Source organism: Aspergillus eucalypticola (assembly GCF_003184535.1).
Source record: "Aspergillus eucalypticola CBS 122712 chromosome Unknown BO83scaffold_18, whole genome shotgun sequence".
Classification (NCBI taxonomy): domain Eukaryota; kingdom Fungi; phylum Ascomycota; class Eurotiomycetes; order Eurotiales; family Aspergillaceae; genus Aspergillus; species Aspergillus eucalypticola.
The window spans coordinates 532,941-549,798 of record NW_020290292.1 but is presented as its reverse complement, the minus strand read 5'-3'; the positions used below and the strand labels follow the sequence as shown (position 1 = coordinate 549,798).

Here is a 16,858-nt window from a genome sequence, read left to right as displayed (position 1 = left end):
GGCGGCCCATCATTGCCGGATGACACTAACACACGGCACATCGCCTGGAATTACTCATAGCCACCTTGTCATGGTGACATCTGAAACACGGTCGCGCCTGTTGACCCGCGAGTCCCGCCAAGCGATCACCTCGGCTCGTGAACGACGGGGGCCCCGAGGATCAGGGGCTCGCCGTGTTATGGCCCGTGTTGGCTGTGTCGTAGAGGTTCCTGGCTGAGACTCGGTTTCACTGAGTAAAAATAGACAAAGTTGCTCAAAAATCAGGCGACGAATCGATAACTATTGCGGGCATTGTTAATTGTTGCTCCGATCGCCGTCGCCCAACTCGATCGCCATTTTAGTGGCCTGATATGTCTAAGAGCCGCTCAGCCATACATGATAAATATAGAACATGCTTCTGCTTAACAATCAGGATATTGAAATTTCCGTCCGAGCATCCACGATAGGCGGGACACCGTGCTGTGGGAATCCCATCGGATAAATTCTCAGAGCGATCAATGGGGCTGTCTCAGAGGAGGGAACTAAAACTTCCGAGACACAGTTATGCAGGATGTCGGTTCCTCGCATTCCCGGTGTGCTTTTTTCTGCATGAGCATTAAGCATTTCTAGTTTTCGGCCCCATAGGGATGAAACTTGATATTACATACTACCAACTCTTTACTCATGGGGTGTTAAATGCCAACGTCAGCTGTGCATTCTTCCAGCTTCCAGAAAGGTGGGTCATGGCTCCAAAGGTCGGATTTAAGCGTCCACTTCCATTGATCTTCGGAATTGACTTCCACATGAAGCAAAGGTGTAGCTTAATCTGAAGTAAGAGCTTCCTGACGTGCGATGGCACGAGGTTGACACTTCCGCTGTGGTACGTAAGCTGCTCCGTCAGCCTTGTTCAGTAGCAAACACACTGGGGTGGTGTGGAGTGGGCTCATTGATTGTCTGCTGAACAGTCCGATGAACCACGGAAACGAACATAGCTTATTCTACTCTGAGCTGTGCCTGTTCTGCGTTCACTTGGTGGGTGTGGTTCATCTTTGGATAACCTTTAAGCTTACATGTGAGCCATGTTTTCTGCTGTCCCTAGAATGGACCCATTAATCTGAACCTCGGTATCATTTCGACAAGGATTGTCTAATTTCAACTGATCATAGATTCTATGATTTAATAAGCCTTTACAGGCCTACATCTTGCCAACACGATCGACGTTCTACATTGGTGGGTGGACAAGCGCCCCTTGTCATATTCTGTGGGTATACGTATGTCTGTTCTGGTCTCAAGCACCAACAGTCCCGATATGCATAAGCTCGCGTTGGTATTAGAGAAGTTCAGTCGTGCAGGATACTGCCGTCACTGTCTCCCATCATATATTGACACCTAACTATAGATTGACTACTACCTCCTGATCATCATCCAGATGGAGCTAGAGTCCTTATATCTAGTCCACAGATGTCTCAATAAGCCGGCTTGCTTTGAATAAGATTCTCCAGCTAGAATCAAATTTTACGAGCTGAGCCCCAAACTGCTCCAATTGAAAGTAATGTGCACAATTTCTGCCTCAGTTGTCAGAGCCCGCTTCTGGTGGAGCAGGAGTGAATTCTCCGGAACACAGTATCGCTAGGCTATCCAGTAAAAGACTAGGATGCTGAGGCAACGCACTCAGAACGATTATCTCTTATATTTTTACGTGGATGTGAGATCGCATGCTTACATTGGCCCCATCACATAGGAATATATATGTCACAAGTATAGTTTCTGACGCCGGAAGCCATTGAAGGCAGCCGAAAGCGCATCTACGAAAATGTGAGTTCGCAAGCTATTTGCATCTGATAGCCACCTCCCAAATATATACAATGTCGAGAAGCCGTATATCGTACATATATTTTTCAAAGATAGACGTTTTAGACATTCTTCCGGACTTCCTGGAAACGCACACATTTACGGATGCGCAGTTGAATGAAACCGCCCGTCGACATTAACAAAACGTACAAGAGAACTTAAGATTATAACATCAAAAATTGCAACTCGGAGTAGTGTGGATACTAGCACACTGGTAGATGCTAATAATTGTGGTTTCTAGAGATAGCCCTTTATGATTCATGGGGGCTAGATAGGGTAAAGATAAATATTCCCGCTGGGTGGATCGAGAACCAGGCAACGATATTTTACATTCCACGATGGATAGAAAAGAGCAGTGCGACACGTGGCTCGTGTTTCTGGTAGTTGTTGACCATTATCTACCCTGTTAGAATGTTCCTAGCAATGCTCACGGCTTTACGCAGCATTGCAATGACAGAAAGTGTTGACCTGGGGTTTCGCATACTTAAGCATATTCCACATCCGGAGTGGTCCTCATTCAATGTGGTTATCTTAAAAATATCTCCATGACGAAAACACTGATATTCTTAAAGATAAAAGAAATGCTACGTACAGTTTGCAGTATTATCTCAAAATCCTGTGATAAAGGCAAGTGAGAAGAGGTTACTAGGCAGAAGGACGGCGGGCTGCGATGTAGGAGATAGCTTGCTAGAACATAACAATACGATTTCAATGGTCCGAATGTAATCATTCCACTTTACATTCCTTCCAAGGGTCTTCCTACCGAGTAAGCATCATGATATATAATTAGCCTTCCTTAACGCTGCGCACTGGTCCCCTACATCGAGGAACGGAGCACTGACTTTCGTGCAATAATGACACCAACTCTGATTTATACATGATGGACAAGGCTGATCAAGTATACCCTTTAACCCTGACCACTATATACCCCAACTGAGTCTTCCATCCCCAAAAAAATACTGCTTCTTGCTGCGGATGGCACACTGGTGTTGAGCAACTTGTGTAGCCGAACAAAATCTCAGATCGGTAGTTGCCATTAGTATGCTATTCATATCATCAAACATGTCGCATAATTCCAAGAAACATCACTTGAAGTTCTCGATTGCTATCCTAGGATATATTGTCAATGGAGTGCTATGTCAAGTCTGTATGAGCAGATGGAGAAGTAGTAGTGGGTCAATTTCTGGTCGAGTCAGACAGATCGCCTAATAGCATGATAACTTAAACACTGATTTATATATATCAGCTAATTTGTATTGCGTTTCAACAATTGTCATATGCTCGTGTAGGATGTGCCCCAGTAACTGATTATATATGTATTAACTTGTTTGTTGCTAAATATACTTCACTCGTGACATGAAGTCCACAGCAGATATATACCATGACGGTGAATAGTCAGATGACATATATCCAACCAAAATTATGTAGGTAGACCAGGAAATTGATAGCTCTCTCAACTGACCTAAGGTACAGTATGTCTAAGAAGCTCGAGGCTCTGTAATTAAGTCATAGATATCCGCCGAGTCATCATGAATAGCAGCGAACTGCCAAATGTGTTATTCTTAATGAAGATCCCAACCAACAGTTGTTAGAAAGAGACACTCTCAACCCCCAAAACCGGTGAACAACACAACTAGACAAACTACTCTACTACATCTCGTATTCAAACCAAGCTCACTGGACGCCAAGACTTCACTATACCCCGCGCGGTACAGCAGACCAGTCCCATCCAGTCACTATCATTACAGGAGAAGAGAAAAAGAAGCGAAAGAAAAGTGAGACCGGAAGAAGTCCGCGCCCGCGGCATCTTGAATCCTGCGGGCTGCAGCCTCCATCACAAAAAAGAGTGAGTTGTGTCGTATCGAGTTAGTCTCGTGACTTGACCGGCAGATTTGGTCCACACAGAACCAGTAAAAGTACGTACTGCATTTATCTGCGAGATAATGAATCCTGTCTGTGGGATAAGCGGGTGCACGGACTGTTATGATTTTTTTTTTCAGTTTGGTGCTTATGCTGCTGACAGTCCACGGTATTAAAGATGATGTAGGTGTAATTAGTAGGAACTTTTGTTCCATCCAACAGGAGTTGAAGAGGTATCCGACGGTAACTAGCAGCTATCCGAGGCTAGTTAACTTACTGTGGTGTTTAACTTTCGACAACCTGTTCAATGTTCACTCATCACAAACTGTAGTTAACTAGTTGTCACGGGCTGGCTGTTAGTCACCCGCAGCTGCAACATGCTTAACATGCAGTATCTGACCGTAATAAGCCGAGAGTGATATACCCCCCCAAACTAGCAGGGATGGATGGGAAGGAAGGATTTGTTCGAACACGGGAAGAGGAAGGAAGACAAAAGTCCGCCCAGACACCTGTTACCGCATTGGGCAATGAGCGTCGTCTCGTTCTCCATCAACTCGAACGGTGTACACGGTAGTGATTAGTGTACGTAGCGAGGGCACAGAGTAGCCCGCCTTGTCTCCACAGGCTGTCAACCACATGGATTGGCTCTTGCAGGGGAAGACACGGGATAGGAGCCGTGCCGTCCGTGAGGTTTTGGTTGAGTGGTGATTTCTTGGGGAGAGTTTGTTCGGAGGATGTCATACGACTCCGTGTGTACTTACTTGCATTTGATCTTTGTTCAAAAGGGTAGGAGTCTACTCTGTACAGTACCTAGACTAGCTCTCGGGTTTCACACGCTTGAATAAATCCCTGGCGGTTCGTCGGGTGACGTGGCATCCGCTCAGTGATTGACCGCTGGGTGATCGGATAGTCTAAATTCGATGGATCAATGGATCCCGGGGACACTCCTGAGCAACTGCTGAAAGTTACTCATTGCTTTGTTCTTTTAACTATATCCATAACGTTATAATATCATAAGTGCAAGAAATGTACTATTGCCAGCGTTAGTGGTGTAACGGTAACATTCAACCCTTCCATGATTCGATTATCGTGAGGTTGGGCCCTGGGTTCGACTCCCAGCTAACGCATATGTGTGATCTTTTAGTTTTGTTTTTTCTTCGAGCGCAAATGTCGGGATGTGAGTGGATGGATCATGATGCGACCAGCTGCACAACATGCACGGTTGGCCGACTGGTTCGTGGGGCGCGGGTAGCTGAACGATCGTCGTTCAACCAAGGAACCAGCAGGATCCCTTGCTTGTCTCTTTCTTTTATCGGTCAGTGGCACAAGTTGTCACCTGCAATGCTTTTTGCAATTTGGGTTGTCAACCATTTGGCATTGGAATCGCTCTTAGAGGTATACACACTCATTCAACGGGTCAGGAGATGTGATCCGGAGTACACGACACGAAAAACAAACACAACACTGTCGTTGCTTTGAAAAGGTTTTAAAGGGCTAGTGTCTTTACATTGGACTTGGAACGGCGTCAATGCCGGCCATTGAATACGGAGCTACTACTGGTGGATGGGATGGTAGAGCCGGTAATATCTCCGATTACATTTTCGCAATCCGTTGCATGTTCGTTGACACGACAAGTCAGACAACAGCCTTGCCGAGCACAATCCCAGACATTTGGCCAGAAATCTCCCGGCAGCTGTACTGATTCTTACCTGAGGACGGGCGTATTCGCACAGATGCGTGCGCGCTTTAGACTTCGGAGCAATGACTTGATGGAGCATCCAGGCCGGACACGATTATACCTCAGTGAGTTATTGAAATGAGGAGAGCCGGCTGGGAGGTCCAATCAGCTGAGATATGATGCCTTCCTTCAATTCCAAGTCCGCAAATGAAGGTATATCAACGAATGTTAAGGTCAGTGGTTCGGGCCGTTTCCCGTCCCTGACAAAGAGACCGCCGGTGAGGTGCTAGCAAACACCTGTGGCTACCAGTTCTGGCCGTCGTGTCTCCTATATGGCTGTGAGTAAACAAAGAACTGCGATGCAACTCAATCCTTATAGGGATAGATGGTGAAGCGCGAACAAGAGATGGGCTGACAAGCATTGCGTGACCCCGAGCGGCCAAAGGGTGTCATGGCGTGTGACTGGATACGCAGCCAGCACAATGCCAGATTGGGCAAGAGCGATCCCTGGCCGTTTGCTGTTGTATGTAGGCGTATTAACCTCACATAAACCCTTTTTGCGCTTGATTCGTACGGAAATACGGGGAAAGTCGGTTCGGGATTTGGGCGGGGAGGGCTCGGAGGTACTTTGTAGCTAGCACCAAAGTACTAACCAGCTGGTCCATCTATCTCCGCCAGATCAACGTTCATTCGACCAGGAGGTGTGCCAGGCAGAAACTAGCAAGAAAATTCTTAGTCTCCGGGAATAAATCGGCATGGGTGGCGATTGCTGAAGACCTCGATAACGTCATGGCTGACGTGGAATTGTTCTTTTCTTCGATCGGAAATCTTTTCCAGTCGTCCAGCATGACTTTTGCGATATTGAGAACCACGTGTGATTATCTATTGCCTGGCAGATCGACGTTGGGGAGACCAGGAACAGTCAATAGTATATAGAGGCGAATCCAATGATCAATGCAGCGACGATGATGACATTGTCATGCCACTCTTGCAGGGTAACAGTGCGAACACTTTTTAGGTCGATCAGCGACAGGCGAAATGCTGTGGTTACTCAAAATGTAGACTCGCAGGCATAACGGTGAAGGATCATAGAGCATGGGACGAGCCGAAAGGAGTGGACCCGACTGCTAAGCCTGAAGAATCGACGGTGACATGGCGAGATTGACGGACGGCACGAAGAACTTCTCAAGGGGGGCTTATTGGTGAGAATCCGGATCTAGTGGAGTGGAGGCATGGAGGCAACTCCACAGCCGCTGGAGGGTCTGAGGGGCCCGGTGGGCAGCAGGGTTTTTTTCTATTATCCAAGACGAAGAGAAAGGGAAAATCATGGTCAGTTGGTCGAAGAAGAGGGAGAAAAGTGACCATCCAGGGGCGAGGAATGGATCAACCACGCAGAGCGGGAGAAAAGCAAGGCATACGAAGGCAGCCGAGGGGGGGGGGGGGTTTGAGCTGGATAGTTATATCTAATAGTTTTCTACTAGTTCAAATTTGAGGGAATGTGATGTGCGCGATCCATCGAATTTGCTGCCCGCCACTCTTGTCTCCATTCGGCCGACATATTAATTAATGAATGGATTCCCCGATCGTGTCAGCGACGGATGGCCGTGCGATCGACTAAACCCGATGAAGGGATTGTAGAGGGTGCGTGGAGAGCTGGCACTGGCAGGGAAGCCGCAGGCTGAAGTGCAAAAAAGTACACCGTAGTACTTGTGTATGCAGCAGCAGCAGCAGCAGCAGGAGAAACTTGCCTCCGAATGGCAAGTTGCCCATAAAGGGATTCTTCAGGAATTGACGTGGTTCTTTAGCCCGAGGGTCATGGCACATGGCAAGTAATAGACTCTGGGCAAAGACTCTGGGTCCGCTGGAGCTGCAATGGCGATTCGCTACAGGGGAATGTGCAGAAAGGTCCAATGTCGATCTAGTCCAGGTGTAGTCATGATGATCGATGCTGTCTTTGATCAATTTTCTTCTGCTTTGCGCGGGACTTTTACCCAGTCAATTATGGGGGGGAGGAGTCAAGGTCGGCTACTAGTGCGGATAGCCATGTGTCGCTCTCCTTTTCTCTTCAGACTGCTTAGGGCAGATTCGAGAAATGTATGCTTACACTGGGATATCCACAGAGTATATAATATATGATAGACGTCGGGGGATTGCAGCAGCCAATAAATGAGATATAAATATATAATATAGAAAATAATCCTCATAATGCCACTAGAACACTTCCCCGTACAAAGTCAAAGTAGATGCAGGCGGAGAAGAATCCGGCTGGCCCCGATAGGCGGACGAGGAGGGTTAGTGGGATGGATAGTCGTTCAGCGCCAACCGAATGGACCAACAATATCTGTTGTTCTGTTGCTTCGCCGGCAGATGCCTGCTGCATCTCCGTAAGCGACCGCCAGTCGGCCAAGGACTGACTGACTGGGTCAGGAGGGTGGAAGATGAAATGAAGCCCGATAGTTTTAGTCCTCTCGGGCACTACTGTACACACTACTAGTCCTTACTAGTCCTACTTACAGGCCCTGAACACCGATGGACGAATGGTTGAGGGTTGAAACGGTCATCGCGCATGGATCCTTTTTTTTTTTCTCTTGGACCAGCTTGACCTCGGGCCTGGTTCATCGCTTCTTTAATTAATCTAAAGGTGTTGGCTGCAGGCACGTCCTTTTATTATTCTGGTTTTCATTTCTTTCATCAACCTATTTTCATCCATTCGCATGTATTCTTGTCCTGCTTATCCCTCGAATACTCTGCTCTTCTGCCATCACGGCGTATCCCACCACTTACGAGTCAAAGTCATACCTTAAATCCCTTCTACTTTACTCAACTGGGTAAAGACACTCCTTTTCCCACCTCCCCCCCCCGGTCGCATATTGGGTCTTCCCCGGTGTGCTAATCTCGATCTGATCGTGCGGTGGAAATAGTTGCTTTCGGTACTGTACTTCTTCCTTGTTTTCTCGTGGCTTCTAGTCCGTCAGTCTAGCCCTGGGGAAATCGCTTCCACCGGGTTGTCCCCATCCCTCCCCTTTTATTCTTGTGTTCTGGAAACTCGCACCTTGTTTCCTTGTTCGACAAATCTTATCTATTTATTATTCTGGGGCATTGAAACTTAATTAGTGGGGGAACCGATCACCGTTGCTTATTATTACGATATCATTAGAGAGCGAGTCGACGACCCTCTTAACTTATTTTCCCCATCCCTTCCCGCATCGCCCGCCCGTCATCGCCCTCTTTTCCTCAATCCACCATGTGTTCCGACCGCGCTCCTCCTCCTCCTCCCCCGGAATCCAGCGTCATTGAACCTGATGTGCGTATCGCTCCATCCCCCCCCCCAAACTTCAATTTGATTCTGCTCTCTTGTCAGCTCTAATTGTGTTTATCCTTAATTCCCCGCTAACCTTCTCTCACCTTCCCCCCACCACAGAACTTCAGCGACAATGACTCCACCTATCCTGGGTCGTAAGTTCCTACCCGCGACCTTACCCGACGTCTGGTTCCAACGGTTCGCGCTGACCGCAATCCAGGCTGGGCGACGCCAGCTACACCACCAGCATCACGTCCAGTGCCATGAACTATGCGTAGGTTCTTCCTGTCCCGTCACTCCTCCTTGCGACAACTAACCCATCCAGATATGAGGTACTGGAATCCCTCCGCACCCACCCTTCGTCGAGCCTCGGCTAAGTGTCGCAGAACGGTCGCAGATACCATTCCTACCACGAGGGAGAATACGTCCTGGTATGCCCATTCGATCATCCACGTCGCATCGCCCATACTGATCTCACAGCCCAATGATGAACAAGAGCAAGATCGTCTCGACCTGGTTAGTGGCGCATTCTGAACCCGACGGGCGAGTCCAGCGTTGACCGGAACAGAGCCACCACATCTATCGCATGCTCTTCAAAGGAGAGTTGAACAGAGCACCCATCAAGAATCCCGCGCGCGTACTAGACATTGGAACCGGCACGGGAATCTGGGCGATCGACTATGCCGAGTAAGCGGGGATATGTGATACCTCTGACAATCAATAGCGCTAATGCGTGCTGGCAGCGAGCATCCTGAAGCAGAAGTGATCGGTACGATGAGCGACACGACTCGAAATTGATGGACCACTGACAAGATGACGCAGGAAACGATCTCAGTCCAATTCAACCGTCCTGGTAGGTGTTGCCAGCTGCCGTTGAGGTCCCCGCCACTGACCGTGCAGGATTCCGCCGAATTGCCGATTCGAAGTCGATGATTTTGAGCAACCCTGGTCCTACAGCAAACCTTTTGATTATATCCACGGTCGAGAGCTAGAAGGCTGCGTTCGCGATATCGACAACCTCTATCGCCAAGCACTCGAGAATCTGAAGCCGGGAGGATGGATGGAAATGGCCTCCATGGAGGTCAACACATATTCGGACGACGACACACATTTAAGGGCCAAGAATCTGCTAGAGGGTATAGTCTATATGCATGACTGCGCTCGGGAGTATGGAAAAGACATGACCAGTGTGCACAGCTGGAAGGAGAAGATGGAAAAGGCCGGTTTCGTCAATGTCCGGGAAGAGATCTACAAGGTATCATTCCCGACACATTGTCCATTCAATTTTCATACTGACGGTCGCAGCTCCCCCAAAGCCCCTGGCCGAAGGACCCCAAGATGAAAGATCTCGGTCGCTATCACCAAGTCAACATGATGGAGGCGTTGGGCCCGTACTGCTACGCGCTGTTCACGCGCGTGATGGGCTGGGAAAGAGCGGAGATCGAAGTTTTTGTTGCTGGCATGAAACAGGAGTTGCGCGACTTGAATAACCACTTGTACACGAAAGTGCATATTGTGTACGGGCAGCGGCCGGAATGACATAGGGTGTGAGCATCTCTCATTTGTGTCTGGTGTCGGCTGTTTTTGATTATCGGGGCTTTTCCTCCTTCTGATCATGTGATATGAGCCCATTCATTAAGCGTCTTTTCACGTCATGTCCAGTACTACTTATCATAATGCTTGTTGAATACGATGTAGGGTGACCTACAATGAATACACTACCATGCTTTATCGTCCATCCAACCCCTTGAGGAAATTCACCGACACTTTCTATATTTTGACCCCGGTGCTGCATACCACTACAGTCATCACCCATAACCATCCCATAATCCCCCTCTTGATTTAAACCACAGATACCCCACTAACCTCCTCCCAATATTTAACGGCTGAAAAATCCTCCCTCCTGTAAACATATCACATCGGATATGTCGTGGCCCCATGTTGTTGTCTGCGTCGGGTTTTGGTGTCGGGGCGACTTTTGCCATTGGGGTCTCTCGTGTGCTGCTCGCATGAGCATGAGGGGCAGTTGGTGTGGGGTGATAAGCAGATGTCGCATAATCGACTTGTGCGTTCTGTTAAGCTGATCATTATGGATTAGGCTTGATGCTGGGGAGGTTGACACTCATTGAGTAGTACTATGTTAGGTGGATTTGGAATAGGGCAATGATGTAGCCTGATGCGGTGAATTCTGACAATCCCACTTCTGTCATAGTTAATGACAGGGATTCAAATCATGCATATAATTATCATTGGATTGGAGGCAACGGTAGCTACGTTTTGGATTGTATAATAAGTGGTCTACGGGAGTTGCCATAAATTGGTTGAGCGTGCTGTTCGTTGCTGCTATAGAGCCAAATATAAGGTTGATTCGCTATTTTCAGACTAGTAGTTGATTGCATATATTTCCACTAAATCCATTTGTTATTGGTGTCCTCGCACGCCTACTCATTTTGATCCTACTTGTAACCGTTTCATCTTATTACTTGCCTTTGAGCTTCTGGTTGTTTTCGTCAGTGACAAGCAGATGTATAGTTCTCAATTACAGTATGATGTACCGATCTTAACGGCTACAGGGCCATACTATTATCATTTTAAGCATCCTTCTCTGACCACCGACCACTACTATATCTGCCCCCAGTCAGTCTCTGCTCCTTTCAAATGTGCTCCGCCGGTGGGATTGGATCCTCCGTCGTAACAGTCCGAAGTTGATCTTCACTTGTCGCACGCGAATAGGCTACTTAGTAGAGTAGTATTTTGTCCCGTATCTCTCTTGAGACCAAAACGAATTGGTCATTTGATGTCCCTGAGAATACCGAGAATGATGTAACAACGACTGTTGTCGGTTCCGATTTTGACTATTACCCGACGGACAATCACTCAATAGTGGCATAATACCAGGGTTTGGTTCCAAGATGATAGCAAAGACAACCATACCTGGATAGATATAATAGGCTTTGGGCTGTTTCTGCCAAGTAATCAGTTGGCTGCATGTCAAGACAAACATCCAGTTATGGTTGAGAGATTGGAATTTCAATGGATGAAATTCGCACTGTATAACAACGGTGGTTAAGAGGGGATAACTGCTATCGGCAGTTATGGCAGCCTGGTTGGCAACTCCGCAAGCTCTGGACAGTTCACTCAGGAAAACTTTGTACGTTGGGTTATTTGTGGGCTACATGATATTGATAGAGGACGTATTGATGCAGGGGTGTATCGGTGGTGGGTTCTTCAACCCCAAAATTAGTATTTCAGACAATCTGTCGTCCATTCGTCTGTGTAGTGGACCACTATCTGTGGGGTATTTCGAGCACTCGCTGGAACCCCCAATATAAATTATACCAAGCAGGACTTGCGAAGGTTGGTTCCCCGCCAATTGTGAGATGGCGGCCTTTATTTTCGGCTCCGCAGTCAAACTGGCAGCATAAAGCAGCGATTATTAGCCCTTGACGGACATAATCCTCAATAATTTACCGATAACGTCCTTGATGAGATGGTTTCGAACCAGAGTATCACTGGAATCATGTAACCTAACTATTACTTAGACTTGAGTAAATGCAAAATATATTGTTGAACTTACAGTCCATTGCCTTCCCCACTATGATGGGTTGTGAGAAGAAGCAAGCCATGCGTAGTAGAGGAGCTGATCAATCGACCAATATATTGTCCCGTCTTATAGCCGCATATCGTATCCTTCAATAAATAGGGGATGCTGCTTATAGGTCCCGTCGTATCTCTTCCGATTGTGTACTAGTGTACATCGTAATCAATAGAAATGGTTGCATGGAGGGGATAGTAGGTCTAGGGTGTCATAGCTCTATAAGCTATTCAGGTCTCATTAAAAGAGTATCTCTCAAGGTTTTATCCATAAATAAACTATTGCAGTACTCTTTCCTCCTTATAAAGCCCTGAGAATAATACTCCCGACCTTAGCAGTTATATCGGACGTCCAAGGTCGCATTCCCAACGTATGTTAACTTTTCTGAAAACCTTTCATCTTGTTATCCGCATCTTGCTGTGGGTTGGGCAAGTCAGATCGGTACTGCGGAGGGTTTGTATGAGGTAAGCCGGTTTTTGTAGACTTCGATCTGTACTCTGGTACGTGCAGAGCTTCTTTCGTGATGTTCGTGTCATCGGCAGCTCTGAGTTTGTAGAAGGTTCACATCTCTGTCAAGCATATAACACTTCTCGTCCTTATGAATCCATGGCCAACTTGGTCCGGGAAGCCAATCATTACAAGCTTTTTGAGCATCATTGTAGCGAAAGAAGCAAACATACTTCCCCACAGCCAGAATACTATAGACCGGGGTTCTGAGAGCCACCGGACGATTGCCATGCTGCATGCTTATATAACGATCCATTTGTTCACGGCCAGTATCCCTGATACCATCACCAGAGTCGAACTTCTTACACTGGGTAATAAGGAAACATCGACGAGCATTACCCACGTACTCAAAGGTGTGAATATTTGCATATCCTAGCTCGGGTTTCGAGATCACCGGTTGAAAGCTTCATGGAGGGTATATTTATCGGTCCTTTTGCTTTCCAAAAGTGTGCTTCATCGTTTACATCTTTAGTAGTTTTTCTGTGGCCCAACCAATCACGGTAAAGAAGCTTAGCGAGCATATTCAGTTCAAGAAGAAAGCGTTGGATCGGCGTTGTAGTTCTCCATAAAAGCCATGAGACCATTTTAGACGATGGGGCTCGTTTTCGTTACCATTTTATCGGCAACGGACGGGATCGGTAAATACATACTTGATGGTAGATGAGTTTGGGAATAACGACGTAAGGGTGGTGCGTCACATGACTCAACATACACAAATATTCCAAGATACATAAGCAGAAAGGTAGCTCTGTCGTGTAGAAGAGAAGATTGATTGACATCGAAGAAGAAAGAGAAGACGACAAATCATGTAGACTGCATGGAATGCGATGTCAAGTGACTACCTGGATTGAATTCGGGGATGGTAATATTTGTCAAAGATGCATCGGCGGACAGAAGGATTTCACTACGATCGGGAAGCAAATGGGAATGACTACGTGCTAGCAATTCATCATGAAGATGGATGAGGAATGTGGCTGTATTGAATGGCCTGGCTATTCCATGAGATCCCTGGCCAATCGTTTCAGGATGTTCCATACACATGAGAAGGAAAACAACGAACGAGCCCTAAATACCTACATTCTCTTACATATATTTCAGTGGATATTTCAACTAGAATACAATCTCTGCAACTGCACACTCTCCCTCTTATCCACCTTCTCCGCCTTGCCCGAACTTAATACTTTCGACGGATGAAGCACGCTAATCACAACCATCGCAAAGAACATCAACATCGCATCAAAAACATAACTAAAGGCTTCATGGCTCATCAGATATCCATCATTCCCGCCAGCATACTCAATCATACGAAAAACCGACCGTATCAAGATTAGTATACTGGCGATGTATAATCCTACCATAGTCGTCTCCCAATTAGGGGTGCGCCAACCACTGCGTGCAATGCACGTAGACATTGACTTTTCTGTAGGATTTTGATGGATGCGATAGTGGAAAAGTGTCGCAACTATAACAAAAACACTGAAGAAGATGAGCTGGACGGCTAGTCCGCCCATGATTACGTTTTCACCGGTGGTCATTCCGCTGAGAGTGCCGCTGGCCATAATGCCGCCGCCTAGAGCCATATTAGTACAGTCAGGACATAGATATCGGGTTCATGTCTTACCAGCCCCTTGCAGGAGAAAAGACAGTACATCTCCAGTGACGAAGACCGCTGTAAGCCATCTGATTGGAACAAGACTCAGTCTTTCCGCCTCGAGGAGAGCGATAAGCCGCCCGAGTGTCATGTAGATCGTTGCAGCGTAGAGAGGAGGCGCGAGTAGAATTAGGATAGCTTGCATAGCGTATATGGGTACGCTTTGGGTGTTGCTATGTGCTAATGCACGCGCAATGTATCCGATGATTTGGACTGTGGTGTAGGTTGGTGTAGGTTAGTGTAAGTCGGCAAGTCACTATGCGGCTTCACGAACATATTCCGCCCAGCACAAAGCAGGTAAAATACCAGGCTCGCGCTTGAGCCATTTGGTAGGCATGGTAGGCTGTCATGAAAATGAACAAAGCTATGAAGAGAAGTGCTGCCGCCAAAGACGGGGTGTAGCGATAAAGCTCGTATGAAGACATTAGGTATGCAAATCTCTAACTTTGAAAAAAAAGAAATTAGTGGTCTAGGAAGTGTTCCAAGAGCCTTGATGGGGGGGATGCTATGCGATGGACTAATTGACTGCTCGTCCAGCTCTCTTCTCGACTCATGTCAGCCTGTTTGGGGTAACTTGGCATATCTTAAAGGCATAGGGATAATTTACGTCGTTAAACTTGAACACCACCATTTTAGATCTAATACTATTTTCGTCTGCCTAGGATAGTATACACGGTATATAAACGGTACTAGCCCTCAAATAACTAACTCGTTTTCGCTATCGCTTCCCTCCCTGAAGGCCATTCGTTAATTGCCGAGTGCTTCTCCAGCAAGTTTATTCTAATCTTGGTGTGCCTGGCATTAGGGATCGGAGTCTGGTGGGGTCAATACGTATTCCTGGCTAGGCTGATACTTTGACAGCTGTTGGAATTGGACAGCATAACGTTCATAAGTAGGAAAATAGGAACACGCAAATACCAACTCTGCTTTGTGGTAGGGGCAGTCTATCTTTGGGTGAGGGCGGAGACTAAAGGATCCACCGCCTCTCCACTCGATCGAAAACTTCATCGCCGGCACGCCTTCCTCGTTCTCGTTCTCGCTTCCGCTCTCGTCTGTCGTATATTTCCTGTTCCTCGCATTGACTTTCGATGCCTACACCAGTCCTCTCGGGATTGTGTGGAAGACTATATAGTCTAGACTTCATTCGATATGCCTCCGCGGCGAGCCCATACGAAGTCCCGGAACGGATGCGACCAGTGCAAATCTCGGCGAGTCAAAGTGCGTTGTCCGCTCTCCAGCCTGGAATTTCCGCTGATCCCCACAGTGCGATGAAGCTCAGCCATGTGCCAACTGCGTGAAACGACACCTGACGTGCACTTTTGAACGTCGCCCACCCAAACCCGAGCCATATCCCAGTACGCAGTCGGGCAAATTGTCCGAGTCGCCGACCGTTTCATCAAGAACCGACGATGCCATTGCCGCCTTTCAGCATCAAGTCGCCGATGCATCTGCTTTTCTCCGCGAGTGGGGCGCGCAGGATCCCGAATTGATGCACCATTATTGCATCTATGCCTCTAAGACCCTGTCTGATCGGGAGTTGATCCGTGATGTCTGGCAGATCGAAGTGCCGAAGATTGCCTATTCGTACGAGTTCCTCATGCATGGTATCTTGTCGCTGTCGGCCTTGCACTTGGCGTACACTAGACCCGAAAGATACAGCCACTATCTTAACAGCTCCAACTTCCACATGGCACTGGGCTTGCAAACATTTCGCATTATCTTGCAAAACCCAACCAAACAGAATTGCGAGGCACTCTTCTGCTTCTCAAGTCTGATCATGGTATGGACTTGTGGAGCTCCGACCGATCTTGGTGATAGCCGCCCCTTGGAAAGTATAATCCGCATGTTCAATCTGTGCAGGGGAATCATGACCCTTCAACCATTTATGTCCCACGTTGAAAACGGTCCCCTTGCGCCGTTATTTCTAAGAGATTTTCGATCCGATCCTGGCCCACCCGAGTAAGCTCTGCCCCATAGTGTAATCTGGCGCATGCTAACCGACAAACAGAGACCATGTCCAGTCTCTGCGCTTCCCAGGATTGGGCGATCAATTGGATGCTATCAGACAATTAATAGCATCAGAACCTCTTAGTGAGCAGGAGAGACTCATCTACCAGCAGGCCACTGACTGTCTGGAAAAGGCATTCTGGCGTTTGCAGGTTTGTGAAAAGCCTGCCCAATGTGGCATCATTTACATGTGGCCGATCAGCGTGCGGGATGAATTCGTAGGCTTTCTGCTGGACAAGAGCCCGATCGGTCTTATTCTGTTGGCACAATATTGTGCCCAGTTATACCTGTTTCGTGGGTACTGGTTCGTAGAGGACCGCGCCCTGGAGTTGCTGTCTGCAGTAACTGCTGCCCTACCGTCACGGCTTGCACACTGGCTGGACTGGCCAAGGCAGTTTTGCTCCAGCGGCAGCCTTCCTGAGTGATGCT

The 16,858-nt window shown here is 47.5% G+C and overlaps 3 protein-coding genes and 1 non-coding gene across 4 annotated transcripts; 3 read left to right on the top strand and 1 right to left on the bottom strand.

The window, feature by feature from the left end:
• Positions 1 to 4,730: 4,730 nt before the first annotated feature.
• Positions 4,731 to 4,817, top strand: BO83DRAFT_t185. The gene has a single exon. It is a non-coding gene; the product is annotated as a tRNA-Gly (tRNA).
• Positions 4,818 to 8,612: 3,795 nt separating this feature from the next.
• Positions 8,613 to 10,208, top strand: BO83DRAFT_316842 (class I SAM-dependent methyltransferase; the record flags this gene model as incomplete). The annotated part of the gene is made up of 9 exons (XM_025527682.1): positions 8,613 to 8,672; positions 8,790 to 8,824; positions 8,890 to 8,943; positions 9,056 to 9,185; positions 9,238 to 9,356; positions 9,413 to 9,438; positions 9,492 to 9,522; positions 9,570 to 9,924; positions 9,975 to 10,208. 9 exons carry the CDS (start codon positions 8,613 to 8,615, stop codon positions 10,206 to 10,208), a joined length of 1,044 nt encoding a protein of 347 aa, XP_025386491.1.
• Positions 10,209 to 13,877: 3,669 nt separating this feature from the next.
• BO83DRAFT_364351 (RTA1 domain-containing protein) lies at positions 13,878 to 14,935 on the bottom strand (the record flags this gene model as incomplete). The annotated part of the gene is made up of 3 exons (XM_025529614.1): positions 14,697 to 14,935; positions 14,393 to 14,635; positions 13,878 to 14,341 (listed from the first exon to the last, which is right to left on the bottom strand). Exons 1-3 carry the CDS (start codon positions 14,845 to 14,847, stop codon positions 13,878 to 13,880), a joined length of 858 nt encoding a protein of 285 aa, XP_025386490.1. The 5' UTR covers positions 14,848 to 14,935.
• Positions 14,936 to 15,571: 636 nt separating this feature from the next.
• On the top strand, positions 15,572 to 16,854 carry BO83DRAFT_316707 (Zn(II)2Cys6 transcription factor; the record flags this gene model as incomplete). The annotated part of the gene is made up of 3 exons (XM_025527674.1): positions 15,572 to 15,640; positions 15,687 to 16,381; positions 16,431 to 16,854. The coding sequence occupies 3 exons, from the start codon at positions 15,572 to 15,574 to the stop codon at positions 16,852 to 16,854; spliced, it is 1,188 nt and encodes a 395-aa protein (XP_025386489.1).
• Between the last annotated feature and the right edge of the window lie 4 nt (positions 16,855 to 16,858).